This window comes from Danio rerio, chromosome 14, assembly GCF_049306965.1.
Source record: "Danio rerio strain Tuebingen ecotype United States chromosome 14, GRCz12tu, whole genome shotgun sequence".
NCBI classification, from domain to species: domain Eukaryota; kingdom Metazoa; phylum Chordata; class Actinopteri; order Cypriniformes; family Danionidae; genus Danio; species Danio rerio.
In genome coordinates this window covers 25266064-25283690 of record NC_133189.1, presented here as the reverse complement: position 1 = coordinate 25283690, position 17627 = coordinate 25266064, and the positions used below count along the sequence as shown (strand labels likewise).

The window sequence follows — 17627 nt, the reverse complement described above, 5'->3', positions numbered from 1 at the left end:
TCATTTAACATAATCCTTTTTAAAAATGTATGTGGAAACAAAAAAAACAAAAAAAAAAAAACAAGTACTATACAAGTAAATTGTCCCCCAAAAAGATTTGTGTAGGTTCAACTTATATCAAGTAGTTTGAACAAGCAACAAACATCATTTTTTGAGTGGAATTAAAGGGATAGTTCATCCAAAAATGAAAATTCTGCCATCATTTAAGTTGCTCTTCTTTTACTCGTTCCAAACCCTTGTTGTTGTACTGACACCAAAAAAAGGTACTATGAAAAAAATCTGGAAACGTCCAAACATTCTAAATTTGGAGTGTGTCTATTGTGGGGTGGAAGCTTGTTTCAGTATTTTGGGGCGATAACAGCCCGATCCTCACTTTACTTATACCAGGATAAGCTGATCCCAAAGAACCCATTTTCTTTTGAGGTTACAGGTTTCATATATTCATATCATATAATATACGGTTTTTGTTTTTATACTCTCAAGATCATTCCGCATAAATCTAAATAACCAACAGGCCAACTTTAATGCAGAAGAAGTGCAAATGAATGAAAACTGAAGATAAAAGTGTATCGACACAAAAAAGTAAAATCTGACTGAAATGATCTGTGCTGGATCAAACGAACATGGCTTCAGTTTATGATCTGATTTTTATTGTACTTCACATTTTTATGTACAAGTCACAAAACTGTGCATGTAAATACAAAAATACATAAAACATACAAGAGTGAGATAAATAAATACAAAGACACCTTCGGCTGCGTTCAGGATAACTGTGTTACTGGAAAGACTATAATATAACATAGCAGAGTTACTTAGTAAAGAGCAGTGAAGGTTTTCCTCTCACGGTCGTAAATAAAAACACAGCTTTGATGGCGGCTCATCGGTTTCTTGTTTGTTTGCAAAAATCATTCACTTCGACCGTCCTCATATCAAAGCATTTCAAACCCTCTCCTTTACGAAACGAAAATGTGTTTTGCTGCAAACCAAATCATTACACAAATATGATGTATCCTTTGTGATGTCGTAAAAAAACACACAAGTGACACCACACGGCTCTAAGAAATAGTTCACCCAAAAATACTATTGACACACTATTTACTCATCCTCAAGTGCTTTCAAACCATTATAGCTTTCTTTCTTCTGTTGAACAAATAATAAGTTATTTTGAAGAAAACTTCTATCCATTGACTTTCATAGTAGGAAAACATATGAAACTCATCATTTTTCAAAGTACTTTTGTGTTTAACAGAAGAAACTCATAAAGGTTTGAAACAAGTAAAGGGTGAGCAAACGATTTTTAGTTTCAAGTGAACTACCCCTTCAAGTGCAATTAGGCTGTGTGTCATGTTACTGCTTATGTCTATTGTTTATGTAAATATTGAGAAGAAGTCCATATGCTAGCTGGCCTTTTATTGGACGATCTGTGGCATCTCACTCCAAGCTTTGGCTTTCTTCTTAGCGAGGGCCAGCCAGGGCGGCTCGTCCTGGGCCAGAGGTGCAGTGGACGGGCTACTGATCCTCTTACTTTCCTTCTCCACCATGGATGTGTTGGAGAGCTCAAGAGAGCAGAACACTGGTCGAGCAAAAAAAAGAAGAAGAAGAAGAAAAAAAAAGTTATTATTTCATATTATTTAAGATGTAATGAGAGATACATATATATTGACAGCCAAACGTTTGAATTGTTCAATCTTTCTCCCATTTATTGGATTTAAAAATACAGCAAAAAGTGAAATATCGTGAAATATTAGTGCAATTTCAAATGTTACTTCAAAATCTATCTACTTACTATTGTAATATATTAGAAAATATCTTTTTTTTCTGGAAGGTGAAAAGGTTGAATTTTCAGTATTATGCTGCGGTCACACTAGAGTTTGTGCGTGTGAAATTCTGTAGTACAGCGCTGCGAAAATGGGCGGGATTAAACAAGTTGACTTTTAAATTTCTGTCCAGAGAGGTCATGTTTTGATCTTCGATTGGTCTCACGCAATCATGTGATGCAATTTAGCAGGTCAGACTTCACCAAGCTTGAACTTTTTAACGCAGTGAACTGCGAAACTTGATGCATGACCATTTCCGGTCTGACGCATTCGCGTATGTATGTCAGGTTTACATGAGAGTCTCTCATGATCCTTCAAAAATCATTTTAATATGTTGATTTAGTGCTTGACAAATATTTCATATTATAATTATCTGTTATTAACTGCTGTGCTGCTTAATATTTTGTAGAACCTGGGATACACCAATGATCAAAATGATATGGCATTATATTTTTATTTGTTATAAAATGTATTTGTACATATTTATATTTTTATTCAGCAAGGATGCATTCAATTGATCTAAAGTAATAGAATACATTTATGTTAGACAAAAAATAACCCATTTAAAATAGATTATGTTTGTTGAACATTATATTTCGCCAAACTATAATAAAAAAGGTATCATCATTTTTTACTCAAAATATTAACAATAATTATTAAGAAGAATAAAAGAATACTCAAGCAACAAATCAGCATATATATATATATTGTCCCAACACAAGACTTTTTTCAAAAGTGAATTAAACTTAAAACAATTAAGTAACCCCCCCCCCCCCCCCCCTTCAAAAATGTATAATTTCAATTTATTTCAAATAAGTAGTTTGAACAAGCAACAAATGTCATTTTTTGAGTGTAAAGTTAAAAACACTAAAGAAATGGTGGCATTTACATTAAATATCCACTAGGGGGCAGACATTGAAATATTTGTCATTTTCACCATGAGCTCAAACTGTAACCTCACGCTATTAGGAGATTAAAACCATATTTCTATGGGTAGTTGCAGTTTTCAGACCAAATTCAACAACCCTAAATCCACAAAAGCTTTGCTATGTAAAGCCTCGACAGAGAATGCTGCTAATGGAAAAGTGATTACCTTGTAAAGGTGAACACGGCTGTGTGAGCTGCTCTTTGACGACTGGAGCTGATAAACTGGGCGATGAATCCTGTCTTTTAACGTCTCCCTAAAATCAAGCAAACACATTTTAAATAAAAGAGAAAGCCAAACTGAGCCTTCAGTTGATTTTGAAACAGACTCGAGTTAAAATTATCTAAAGGTTTTTTTTTAACATACTTATATGGGATTACATTGATTCCAAAGATTTTTCATATTAAAAGTTCTTATGTTATGCTTTTAGGGGTAGTTGAACAAAAATCACCTCATCATTTACTCTCCCTTATGTGGTTTTAAACCTTGGGAGTCTCTTCTGTTGAACAAGAAAAGAAGATATTTTAAAGAATGCTGGTTGATGGGACCCATTAGCTTTCATGGTAGAAAAAACAGCCTACTACGGAAGTCAATAGGTCACAGCAACCAGCATTTTCCTTTTTTTTGTGTTTAACAGAAGTAAGAAAATCAAATAGGTGTTGAACAAGTGAAGGATAACTAGAGTTGTCATTTTTGAGATGAATTATCCCTTTGAATTTGCAAACGAGGCATATTTTTATTAAACATGCTAATAAAAACACTCATTTGAAATTAAAACTAATTTGCATATAGTTAAGCACAGTATGTCTGTTTATTAAAGCAATATTTAAAATTCTAGTATGCAAAATAAAAGTATTTATTAAAATAACACTAATAATCTTTGGAATATAAATGATTCATGAATTATAACTGTATGCAATTTACAGACACAAATTGATAAAGTGTGAGAAAATTATGCTTTTTATATTAGGCTGGACCAATCTTAATTTGTAAAGGAATAATTTTCAGAACAAAACCAGAAAATAAAAAAAAAATTGGTACTGTCTACAACACAATTTCAGATTTCCCGGAACATGACGCCATTAAACATTGATAGTGCAAAGAAAGCATCACATTTGTGATTTTGTGCCATATAACTTTTGAAGAATAATAAAAACGTGTACAGACATAAATTGTATGAACAAACACTATTCAGTTCACTGCACTATTATGTGCCAAGCGAAAAACAAATCATTAAATGACTCACTCAGTCTAATCTTGAAGATGTTTAAAAAGAGCCAAGACACCTCCTCTGTCATGTTTTCTGGCTGGCTTGAGATCGCTTAGCTTCTGTCTCCCTTTATCCTGATCCATTTGTGCAGTTTCATCTTCTGAAGATCTTTTTTTGATCAGGCTCATTTTCAGATTTACTCGTGGTTTTAAAATATGAACATATGAATGGCTGCCTCTTTGCCATTTGAAAATGCAAATATTATTTAGGTTGGCCATTAAACCATTATTTATTTTAACTGCTCCCTGCCCACGAAACAATCACCAACCAATAAGAGTGATTGTAAACATGAGAAAGCTGATTGGCTGAAAATATTGTTGAGGGTTAATAGGTAAATATGACTTTTGCTTTAACTTGCACATGGTGATTACCGTGTGTGTGTTCACCACACAAAAGTTAATGCTGGATCCATTAAAATAAATACCCGAACACAAAACATGAATATCTGACATTTTCAGGTACAGGATCCGTCTCAAACTAAGCACAGGGCTGGACATAAGACTGTAATGAAAGCCTATATGAGAAACTATATGAAAGAAACCTGAAAAATATGAAAACTGACTTTTTCTGCCTGCAGTATTCTGCCTTAAAACTTCACAGAACATCAAATTTTCCCAAGCTGCAACATGTATTATTGATGCTAAGAAGAGTTTTGAAGCTGCTCCTTGAGAAGCCGACATGCTTTTATAGGGCATGTTTGCTATTTACAAGAAGCAAGAGCTTGTGTACCTGAACTTGTGCTGGTAGTTTCTCTGGAGAGTTTTCTGGTGACGAGCTCTCTATGAAGTTCCTCTGTTTCTGTCGAGCCACAGAGATCCAGCTAGGAGACTCTGAACTACCAACTGACATTCTGCCCACTGTCTCTAAAATGGACATACAAATTTGCATCATATTATTTGAAGAATAATGTGAAATGCTAAGATACTAAAAATATTAGGGAGGAATGTAAAAAGGTTTTCAGTATTATATAAGAGCCATCATTAATAACTGTGGACTAATAACAACCAAGAATGATTATCATTATTTTTTTTCATATCGTGACAGTTCCTAGAGAAACGAAATAGTCAATGAGAAAACAGTGGGCGTGGCTTGTTTTTTTGCGAGCTGAATGATGATGTAGACATTTCATTCAGAAAAATGCGAAAAGGGTTTGGGGAGAGTTATTACAACCTAACAGACTCCTCTTGACAGCTGGAGAAGCTTGATTAAATATGTTAGCCACACCCATTTGCTAAGATAAACGTAATCTAATAATTTAACTGAAAACAAACAGGAAGTGCATTTTCAGATTTCATAGAAGGGCAAACAATTTTGTTTTCATAATGACATGCACAGATGAATTGTTCACCAAAAAACTAGCAATATGAGCTAACAAAAATCATATGGTTAGTTTTGATTTCTTGCGGACATGAAAATGTTTACAATTGTTAAAATATTTGGCATTTCGGTCTTGCTTTCCAGTAAAAAACATCTGAGCATTCCCACAATTTAAATTTACCAGAAAAACAAATGCAATCTTTTAAAATAATTGAAAGTACATTAAAAAGTGGCATAATAAAACTGATTAAAATTATTTAATTATTTATAAAGCCAAAAAATAATTAATAAATTTCAAGAAATAAATACTTTTTTGGAAATATTTTTAATTAGAAAACAGGACAAAATATATAAAATATCTTGTATGTATAAAAAGATAATTTTTAATTAATTAAATAACAATATGGTTTATAATAAGTTTCACCTCATGTATTAAACATTTAACTAATTTTTATTTATTTTTATATTTCAGTTTTTCAATAATCCATCCATCCATCCATTCATCCATCCATCCATCCATCCATCCATCCATCCATCCATCCATCCATCCATCCATCCATCCATCCATCCAGAACTTAATTTAGGTTATTTTGATTTTAAATCATCTTAATGCATTTAATATTTGCTTCAAAACAGTTTTAATTTCAAATGCTAAATGTTTAATATTTTTTTATTCCAAGATAAAAATAATAATATTAAAAAAACATTGTGTCTACCCACAATAATCTTTCAAAAATTGCGTTACCTGGCACTTTCCTTGCTGACATCCCTGGATCAAACATGAGTTCGGGTTTTTTCAGTAGGATGGGCTTTCTGTCGTTCTGCTCTTGATCTGGTGTCTCTTGCGGCCCTGCAGACTCTGCAGTCTGAGTGCCGCTCCAAGATGCTTCTCCATCCAAACCATAACGGTGCAAAACTGGAGTCTTTCTCAACCGCACCCCGAATGGGTTCTCCGGGTTCTTCTCTTCTTCCACATGAACAGCCTCTTTCTGGACCGGCAGTGTTGGAGAACTCTGAGTGCGGGCTGGTTTGGGTCGCTCTTCAAGGACGGGAACGATGACTTGAGTTGTTTGTGGAGACAAAACATTAGTATCTTCAGTCTGTGACTCTGGTGAGGCCAGTGATCTCTGCCATGCAGGAGCAATGGTGAACCGTGGACGAACCTCAGCAATGCTCACAGGTAACTCAGGGACTTGCTGCTCAGAAACAACAACCTTGGCTTCTTCTGAAGACGCTTCCTGAGGCTCACCAGACTCTTCCAGCTTAATGGGCAGAGGATCCTCTTCCTTCTCTAGAGAAGACATTGATGACTTGGAAAACTGACACTGGAGAATTGGACTTTCCTGCTGAGGAGACACAAGGATCTCAACAGCTGAAGACTTAGAGGCTTCAGGCTCATCACTGGTTTCTGTTGACCTCCAGACATCATCTCTCTCTGTGTGATCAGGTTCATGCACGTTCTCCACTTTGAGCACCACTAAGTCTCTTTCATCATCTGACGCTTCATGGTTTTCAGGCTCTGGAGAACTTGGTTTATCTTCTTGAGGTTCAACATAATTTGTAGAGTCTTCGCTTTTCTCAGGTTCAACCTCTGTCAATTTATCATCTCCACCATTTCCACTATCTTCATCATTTCCACTATCGCCATCATTTCCACTATCTCCATCATCGCCACGCTCTCCATCATCTCCACCATCTTGGATTTCCAATTCAGCTTCATCTTCAGTAACATCACTTTCTTTCACATTGTCTATAAAAGCGACTGGCGATTCTAAAAGCTCTTCATCTTCTCTGGCACTCTCAGCGTTGTGTACTCGTTTCTCCTCATGTTCTTCAGGCACTTGTGAATGACTTTGTTCTACAGACTCTTCACCGATGAACTCCAGCAGCTCCTCCTCCTCTGTGGTCTCCTCTGAGATTTCTCCAGAATCTACAGATGATTCAGAGAGCGAGTCGGGTGGTGGAGCTTGTTCATTCATGGTCACTGCTGGCTCTGAGGGATTGAGGAGATCTTTGCTGTCTTCATCTTCAAGCTGAGCAACAATGCTCTTGCTATTTGCGTCTTCGACCTAAAAAGAGGAAGCAAAAGACTTTAAATTAATGCAATGAGTTTGTTGGTCAATGAGGAGGGAATTTTAGCGCATCAAGAATACATTTTGCACAACTGATGACTAGTGTAAAGTCAAAATAATCAACAAAAAGAAGGGTCAAATACAATTTGGGGTTTTTGGGGTATACACAGAAAGCATATTAAAGGCATGAAAAGTGTCCAAATATGATTGAAAAATCTTTAGTGTAACAAATATACTATTTATATAAAAACATTTTATTATTCAGACTTGCACTTGAGATAAATAAAAAATTAAGTGATCAATCTTAACATTAACAATTTTAAATGATGATCATGAATCTCCTCAAAAGGCCAGATGGCGCTCTCTTCTCTCAGAAGTGGCAGAATGAACTGCTTTCATTGATTCAACAGGACTAATAATGGTATGATTACAGAATCATCTTACAGAAGGATTTCTAAAACACGTGACTGAAGTTTAGTGGAAAAACATGTTATTATATGTTGTAATTTCACATGCAGCCTTTACTATGCAGAGCTGTAGTTCACATACAGTAGTAGCAACACAAACATCTTCATTATCACAGAACTATTATCTTAATTTCATTATTATCCAATACAAGTAAATCCTTTTCTTGATAACTTGTTGACACTTTTCTTAAAGAGATAGTTCACCCAAAAGTGAAAAAAATATTTATTATATTGTATTGTTTTATATTGTTATTGTGCAGACCTCAGGTGTACAAATATATTGTGCAAAAGCTGCAATGTAATAAATACCTGAGATTAATCTAACTTAACACTTAAATGCGGAGGTTTTTTTTTTTCTCTCATTCGCCGTGCGGTATCAAACATTGCATGAAAAATACACGCTTAGAGCAGTTCCTCGAATCAAATATCTCGTTTGTCGGGAGGGACATGAATGAATTCCCTGAATGAAAGAGCCAAACTGCAGTTAAAGTCCACCATTTAATAATTTGGCAAATAATTCGACTACATATGTCCATGTAAACAGTCACTTTGTCCGCTGTGGTTGTGTGTTTTGACTCTGAAATTCAGCGCGCCCAAATAGACACTCCCACACCAAGCCTCTTTTCTTCCTCCGACACTCCCCCCTAAACAGAGCTGGACACGCCCACTTTTCTGACTTTTTCCAAAGTAGAGGTGTGAAAACACCCTGCTGAAACCAGAGGGTTTCATGGCCCTTTAAAGGTGCAGTAGGAGATCTGCCAAAATGCTAACCAGTTAGCATATTATTTTTGGATTGCAAGGGAGGGACTGTTTCAAAGCCACCCCTCCTAAAATTGCAAACGCCTGCCTCGACACGACAGCAGACAACCCACTAGTTCATGTCATTCGCCAGTTAGAAATGGAGTTAGTACAAATTGTTCATATCTGGTTCTAATGAATCTTCAGAATCAAAACTAAAGTTATAGAAAGAAGATATAGTAGATGAAATATCTCTAGAGGATTGGAATAAGGCATGTAAGAAAGCTCAGATACAAACAATCAAAAGTAGCCTGAAACTCCAACAGTAAAAATAGTAAATGCGAACATAAATAACACCTGCTATAATAGACAAGTTTAACGATAATATTCCAGATACCTGTATAAAGTGTAATGAAGTAAGAGGTACACTTTATCACTGTATATGGGAATGTGTGAAAGAACATATTGTGTGAAGAACATATTTATGAATAGCTGTAACACAATGCACATTGGATTTTTACTTGGTGTTCCTGTCTAAGAACTGTTCAGTTTTGTAATGCAATGTCACTGTTAGATGAAGGTATTTGAGTTGTTAAGCACATTTATTGCTCTTGGGTATAAACTGTTTTTTTAGGTCTATTTGTCTGTGCTTTGATGGATCTGAAATGTCTGCCTAATGGCAGTACATCCAACAGATAATTCAACAAATAATTCCAAATGTTTATAAGTTTCATGCATTTGTTGAACTCCACAAACAATTTAGGGAATTTTGGATATTGGTAGCCACTGACTTCTAAAACTATACAGAGGTAAGTGGCTAATGGTTTTCAGCATTCTTCAAAATAACTTCTTTTTAAGAAAGAACCTTTTAAAGATTTGGAAGAGTTATCAGATAATTAATTTTGTGGTCAACTATCCCTTTAATTAAAAATGCTAGTGACTGTACTGTACCTCACTCTGAAGACTGACGTTCTCATGCTCTAGTGTGAGTCCTGACGCAAGAGGGCTCTTCAGGGAGCTCAGCACTTCCTCCAGCAGTGACCCCTGCTCTTCAGGAACGACCTCACATCCTGTGTCCAACAGGAAGTCATCAGCATCATCATGAGCTTGCAGCTCAAGTGTTACAGGAATCTCCCAAGAGGATTGTGGGACCTCGGATTCGGGGACGTGATCACATTCCTCTCCTTCAGAGTCGTCTCCAGCTGAGATGGAGGATTTAGGAGAGGTTTTCTGAATCTGCCCGGAGTCAGTCATTTCCTCATCCTCGTGTTCAGAAGCAAAGGATTCATTGTCTGAAATATTAACCAGCTCTCCTGGCAAATCCAGACAACAAAAACAACAACAAAAAAACAAGGTGTCCTTGTTATAGTACAGTCAAGCAACGTGTAACAACAACAATATATTATGCATAATTATATAGAACTAACTGTAAATATCCTTCTAACCCAAGCCATGTAATGAGTGCATCCAGTTAATTAATAATATTCAGTACCTAAATGTATGATTACACTATAGCAAAGCACACTGCAAAATAAGTTAACTAGTTATTATTTGTAGGTCATTCATTCCTTCATTTTCTTTTCGGCTTAGTCCCTTTATTAATCTGGGGTCGCCACAGCAGAATGACCCGCCAACTTATCCAGCATATGTATTATGCAGCGGATGCCCTTCCAGCTGCAACCCATCACTGGGAAACATCCATACACTCTCATTTACACACATACACTATGGACAATTTAGCCTACCCAATTCACCTATGGCACATATATTTGGACTTGTGGGGGAAACCGGAGCACCCGGAGGAAACCCACGCCAACACAGGTAGTACATGCCCACTCCTCACAGAAACGGCAAATGACGCAGCCGAGGCTCAAACCAGTGACCTTCTTGCTGTGAAGCGAACGTGCTTCCTACCCATTGCGCCACTGTGCAGCCCATTTGTAAGTCATTCATTCATTCATTTTTTTCGGCTTAGTCCCTTTATTAATGTGGGGTCACCACAGCGGAATGAACCACCTTTTAAAGTCATATTAAATAAAATCAGCTGCTTAATCTAAATGTATTAATAATTTTTAAGAAACAAATTAGTAACAAATTACCAAACATGCCTTAAACATGTTTGTAAACATACTGTTAAAACAGAACTTTAATATTTAATATACATTTAACTTTTTTTCCTGAGAGTGTAAAGCCTTATTTTCAGCATCAATACTCTAGTTCAGTGGTTCTTAAAGTGGTGGTCGACACTCCCAGAGGAGTAAACTGACGCCAGTTGATTTTCAAAAATCTATCTATTTATTTTTATTAAACTATAAAAATTACCATATTTTATCCATAACCTACTGAAGAGAAAAAAATAGTCATTTATAGTTACCATTTACTACATAGTTACTATAGTAGCTTATACTGTTGTTTTATTGGATTGTGACCCCTGGGGTAATTACATTAATTACAGCAATAGCGACAAATGCAGCAGATTGATTTTATAACACCAGGTTAAACTTTCTGGCACATTTACAGCACTGACATACATAAAAATAATTAAACAAAGAATAGATTTGGGTCTATTGGTGTGTGTGCGCCGTTGCATGCAAAGTTTCTGTATTTATCGCAAGTTACTGGCATTGTTATTTTGGTGGTCGCAGGCTGAAAAGTTTGGGAACCACTGCTCTAGTTATTAGTGTCACATGATCCTTCAGCTAACATTCTAATTTGCAGCTTTGGTAGTCAATTATTACTGGTTCACTATTATATAACTATTCTAATTCTTATTAATATCAGTGCTGAAAGTTGTTTTGCTTATTTATATAAACAGTGTTATTTCAGGATTTTATTACAAAGAGTTTTATTTTAGCATCTGATGAAATTTATTTATTTTCAATATTATAAATGGCCAGTTGGCATTTCTGTGTGGAGTTTGCATGTTCCCCCCCGGGTTTCCTCCGGGTGCTGCGGTTCCCCTAAAGTCCAAAGACATGCTGTAGGTGAATTGATTGAACTAAACTACCCGTGGTGTAAAAGTGTGTGTGTAAATGAGTGTGTATTGATGTATCCCACTACTGAGTTGCGGTTGAAAGGGCATCAGCTGCGTAAAACAAATGCTGGAATAGTTGGCGGTTCATTACGCTGTGGCGCCCTCTGAAAAATGAGGAATGAATGAATAAATGTCACTACTGTCACTTTTTTTTTTTTTGTCTATTTAAGGTGTCTTTGTTTCGTTCAAGTATTGTTTTTTTGTCACAAAACCTTTCAATGATAGTCATGGCATCATAATTTCCACCAACATATTATCAACTTTGCTTTATAAAAAATGTTTTTCTAGCATCAAATTGGATTAATTTTTGAAGAATCATAAGACTAAATACCATAAAGTGTTTTATCCTCAAATGTGTAATTCTAAAATAGATATTAAACATTATTTTTAAAACTGCTATAAGAACATATACAGTGCCCAGCATAGAGTACAGCTCATTTTGAAAATGAATATTTTTCTCCATTTCTCAGTGAATATAGGCAATGCATTTCGGTGCATTTAAACAAAACAGATTTAGTAAACAGGAATATTTATTAAAATACATTTTTAGTCACCAATCATATTTAGAAATTGAAAGATAATGTTGTAAAATTGTATTTACTAAAATACAACCAAAGTATTGCAAAAATAAATCACAACCTACAAAATTTCAACAAAATTTCAACATTTTTTTTCTTCTCTTGATTTTTTCTCTTTGAAAAAAAAAATTTATTGAATATTTTTCTTCAACATATAAATTAGGCTAGTTCTTTGGCCGTTTTGTAAGTTATTTTGTTAGATAAGCTCCAGATTCAGCTTCAGTACTGACTAATCTAATGTATATCCACAAACATAATATTGTATAGCTTCCTATTAAAAATATGAATTCAAAAGATAGTTTTGTGAGGGGTGCACTTATATATACTGAGAACTGTAAATAAAACATGTTTTTGTATTAGCATAAATAAAAACATGTACACACACCTTCACATTCATGTTCTCCAATACTTGTAACCATCCGCAGTTTGTCCTCTGTGTCTCTGAGCAGTAGTTTTTCCCTCAGGTCTCTTCCCTTGTCCAGCATTTGCCTCTAAACATGAATAAATCACACAATTCAGTTCAACTACTGATACAAACTAACACCAATTTCCCCCTCAGTTTGGATGGACTACTCCTGCATTGCTCAAAAAGACGAGAATAAAACATCACTAACAGCTTGCTGGCCTGAAATGATAAGGCACCATAAATAATGAAAGTGTATGAATGGTTAATGTGAAGAGTCTTACGCTGGCAGGCTTTCTCTTGGCACGAGCGTTAGCTTTGACGGCGATGCGGTGACGGGCAGCTGAACTGTTTAAGCAGGACACAGAGCTGGCAGGAAGACTGAAGTCCACCGGGACAGATGCTTGAGGGGTCGAGGGTCTTGAAGATGCATCATAAGACATCTTTATATGATCCAAGGGAGAAAAGGAGGACAGATATTGGTAAGTCTGAAAAGAAGTTGCCTTCTACCAGTCCACCGTATTCAGCAATTTGTTTCCAACTTTTTTACAAAGTAATGGTACTGTTAAAATTCTTCCCCCCACCAAAGCCTCTATATGTGGTTTGCCATTTAAAAAAGGTGGTCGTATTCAAAGTATTTCCTTCCATCCTTAAACAAACCCTAAACCAGAGTGGCATCAAAATAGCAGAAGCAGATTGTAAGCAAGGTCATACATGCATCCATGGTGAACCATAATAATAAAAAAAACCCAGACACTTTCACCACAGCTGATTCATCATGATCAGTCATGACCGTCTAGAAGTTATTTCCTTTTAGAATAAAACACAAACAAAAACTTCTCCAGGGGAAATTACTGTAGGTTATTGCTGGCAGTGATTTAATTGTTTGTCCTCACCACTGTGCAAGTGCTATTTTTTTTTTTCAAAGTCTCAGATCTGGATAACTAATAGCAGCACTTGATATTAATTGATCTTAGCTAATGTATAGAACCGATAAAGTGCCTGACACTCTTAAAAAGAAAAGTTGGCATCAGTGGTTCCATAAAGAAACCTTACAATTCATGGATATTATATTATACAAAAGGCTATGTATAGCTTTCATATAGTGTATAGTGTATAATAGTGTAGTGTATAATATATGTGTATAAATATAGTGTAGTGTATAATATATGGATTTGTTATTTTAAGGGTGGTTTCACACTTGGTTCAATTACCCTCCTGCCACCTTCTCAGCTGGTTTGTGTTCAAACCGTCTTTTTTCCTTCTGAATTCTGGTATGCTTTGCCTTTGACACCAAAACCAAAATACAGAGATTTTGCATCTCTTTGCACCACATGCATCTATCTAGCGCAAAATTTTTAAAAACATCATGTGATGTTTGCAGAAGTCGTTTTTGGTGGAGATAAGCAGACATTATCACAGTTTGCACTGGGTCCCGCTTGTTGCAAAGGTAGGTTATACACAGACATACACATACACACAAATAAACGTTATGAAAATTTAAGTTTGTTGTACAGTCGGCAGTTCACATCCATAATTTGGTACGATTGCATCCATATTAGAACTGAACCGTACCAGAGTTTGCTTGAACCGTACCTCAGACCACTTCTTTCAGGTGAACTCGTGTGCAGTTTGTGGGTGCGACAGCGTTTACACTAGCTAAACGTACCGTATTCTGACGTCAAACGAACCCGGGTGCAGACCAAAAGTACTAGTGTGAAAGTAGTCAATTATTACTGGTTTACTATTATTAACTACATTTACATTTACATTTAGTCATTTAGCAGACGCTTTTGTCCAAAGCGACTTACAAATGAGGACAAGGAAGCAATTTACACAACTAAGAGCAACAATGAATAAGTGCTATAGGCAAGTTTCAGGTCTGTAAAGTCTAAGAAGGAAAGTATTAGTAGTATTAGTATTTTTTTTTTTTTTGGGTACAGTTAGTGTGATATTCAGAGAGGCAATTGCAGATTAGGAAGTGAAGTGGACACCAAATAGTTGAGTTTTTAGTCGTTTCTTGAAAATAGCGAGTGACTCTGCTGTTCTGATGCAGTTAGGGAGTTCATTCCACCAACTGGGCAGATTGAGCGTGAGCGTTCGCGAAAGTGAGTTCATTCACAGAACGCAAGTTTCTGAAGGGCACATAGATCTGCAGAAGTGAGAGCAGATAAGAAGGAGCAAGGCCAGAAGTCACTTTGTAGGCAAACATCAGAGCTTTGAATTTGATGCGAGCAGCAACTGGCAGCCAGTGCAAACGGACTAGCAGCGGAGTGACATGTGCTCGTTTAGGTTCATTGAAGACCACTCGTGCTGCTGCGTTCTGGAGCAGTTGAAGAGGCTTGACAGAGTTAGCTGGAAGCCCAGCTAGTAGAGAGTTGCAGTAATCCAGTTTGGAGAGAACAAGAGCTTGAACAAGGAGTTGAGCTGCATGTTCAGATAAGAAGGGTCGGATCTTTCTGATGTTATAGAGTGTGAATCTGCACGATCGAGCAGTTCTAGAAATGTGGTCAGAGAAGTTTAGTTGGTCATCAATCGTTACTCCAAGGCTTTTCACCATTTTGGATGCAGTAATGGTTGCCCCATCCATCTGGATTGAAAAGTTATGGTGTAGAGTCGGGTTGGCAGAAACTACAAGCATTTCCGTTTTTGCGAGGTTCAGCTGAAGATGATGATCTTTCATCCAGTGTGAAATATCTAACAGGCAGGCTGAGATGCGAGCTGGAACCGAGGGATCATCAGGATGAAAAGAGAGGTATAGCTGGGTATCATCAGCATAGCAGTGGTAGGATACTATCAGTGGAACTATAGTGGTTTTTATTAATATCAATGTTGAAAACTATTTCTGCTTATTAATATATGAAAACTAAAGTTTGTTGTACAGTCGGCGGTTCACTTCCATTATTTGGTCCCATTGCATTCATATCAGAAGTGAACAGTACTAGAGTTCGCTTGAACTGTAGCCCAGACCACCACCTTCCAGGCAGACTCAGGTGTGGTTTGTGGGTGTGACAGCGTTTACACACTTTACAGACACTTTAAGATGCTTTCACAGCTATTGTGAAAGCACACTCACATTTCTATAAAGTTTTAAAGAGCAAAGTGAACAATAAATGAAGTCTGCCCAAAGGAAGAACTGATTCGGAACTACCTGAAATCAGTAGTCAGTAATTCCAGCTTAACCTCTTGAAAACTTATGTAGGTTTTATAACAAATTTGCATAATTCCAGTATACAATTTTGTTTACCCACTGGTTACCTGCACACAACATCTCCTTTTGCCCAAAAACAGTAGCTGAGAAGAGTTTGGATGAGGTTTTTGTCATGTTGAGAAGAAGCAGTGTTTTAAAGAACTTGTATTCAAACTTGTGGTAAAACTGAAGACTTAAGCTACGTTTCCATCCACCTATTTTTATGCACATTCTGGATGTGCGCATAAAAAACGGTTAATGGAAATGCCAAGATGTGCCTTTACTTTTATTTCGATAAAAAAGATGTGCATAAACTACAATAAAAACACTTTTACCGAACAAACTCTAGTAAGCGCATAAAAAAAAGGTAATGTGATTTTGTTATAAGAGATTATGTGATGGTAAAAATGTGTGTGAACGGACAAACCAACAGACCACATAGTAAAAAATCTGAAATGTTGTTTTAATCATTCTAAAACGCCAGTATTAGTCTTATTATATTGTTAATTACCTCCAGAATTGTCAAGAGCGTCTGTGCTCCACGTCTAACGCCTTCAAACACAATTACATGTTCAATGCGTATCGGCATACCGTCTTCAGAGGTGCAAATCATTTATAAAAATACATAAATAAATAATCACACAGCTTCTCCTACTGCAGCAAATTCCATTTGTCTTTTGATATTTTGTGCCAGTTAATCAGGAAATGACGATTTTATTCTCTTTGACCTCTTAGGATGGAAACACTGCTTTATTTGCCCGTCTTATATGAGCTATTCCATATGACTGTGTTTAGAAGAGCAGAGGAAACCTTCCGAGCTGGAATTTACAGTGTCAATAGAAAATCATGATACCTCTTTAAATAATGACTTTATTTGTCATACAGCCTGAAATCAAATGACATTCCAGATAACTTTTCAAGCCTTTGAAATGTTTTAGTAGGCTTCTCCTAACCTGTGTCTTTCAACAACATTATCTCAAAGACCCTTTTAAAGTGTGATGGATTTAATGTGAGCAAAGTTGAAGATTTTAGCAGCGTATGATAATTTTCTATAGGCACTGTAGATATGGTAATAGGCGTTTGGTTTCTGACACGCACTGGAAGTGAAAATCCACAGCAAATTGAGCCATCTAACTAATCAGTGCTCTCAGAAAGGAGTGGGCAATTTTACTGCTTGATTCATATGAAGAACGTGGCACAAAGCTTTGTGTTCTTTTCATTTCATAACTAGCACCCAAAAAGATGAATTCGATACAGGATCATTGGAAACATATGCTTCAGCCTACATTTTAATGAAACCACAAAAACATACTGTACCTACACATATGTTTGACTGCAGTTTCTAGGTTAAATGGACACTTCGGGGCAGACTGACAACAAGAGCTATTGTTCCTTTTCACACTAATGATATTTATATTCATATTATCAATGAATAAAATAATTTGTTTTGTATTTTCTTTGCACCAAATAAATACTATAAAACAACTCAACAGTGTCTATATATAGGTAAAATCAAGGTAAAAGTTTTTCTCTTAAGTTTGCTTTCGAAAACACTATGATTGGGTTTAGGTCAATGTTTTGCTAGGTGATCTACATGTAGAAGAAAGATGTGAATCTAAAACATACAACAAAACAAACCCCAAGTAACTTGTTTCAGATTTGCAAATATGTAGATTTAGAATTAGATTTTCTATTAGACTTGTTATCTGAAACGTGTAACAAAACACATCCAGAGCAATGTATGTTACGTTTAGCAAGAAATGCATGCTGAAGAACATATTTCCAATGATCCTGGGCTGAATACATTTCATGGGTG

At 36.1% G+C, this 17627-nt stretch overlaps 1 protein-coding gene across 7 annotated transcripts in view; it reads right to left on the bottom strand.

Annotated features, from left to right (window-relative positions):
- Positions 1-604: 604 nt before the first annotated feature.
- Positions 605-17627, bottom strand: part of zgc:66433 — an 89090-nt gene continuing 72067 nt past the window's right edge. For 5 of the 7 annotated variants that reach the window (XM_073921165.1, XM_068213156.2, XM_068213158.2 and 2 more), the window contains 7 exons: positions 12906-13064; positions 12604-12709; positions 9558-9919; positions 6075-7398; positions 4742-4875; positions 2911-2998; positions 629-1573 (listed from right to left, as the gene is read on the bottom strand). In XM_073921165.1, the coding sequence (XP_073777266.1) occupies positions 1410-1573; positions 2911-2998; positions 4742-4875; positions 6075-7398; positions 9558-9919; positions 12604-12709; positions 12906-13064 (2337 nt within the window). In that variant the 3' untranslated portion in view covers positions 629-1409. 7 annotated transcript variants of the gene reach the window in all.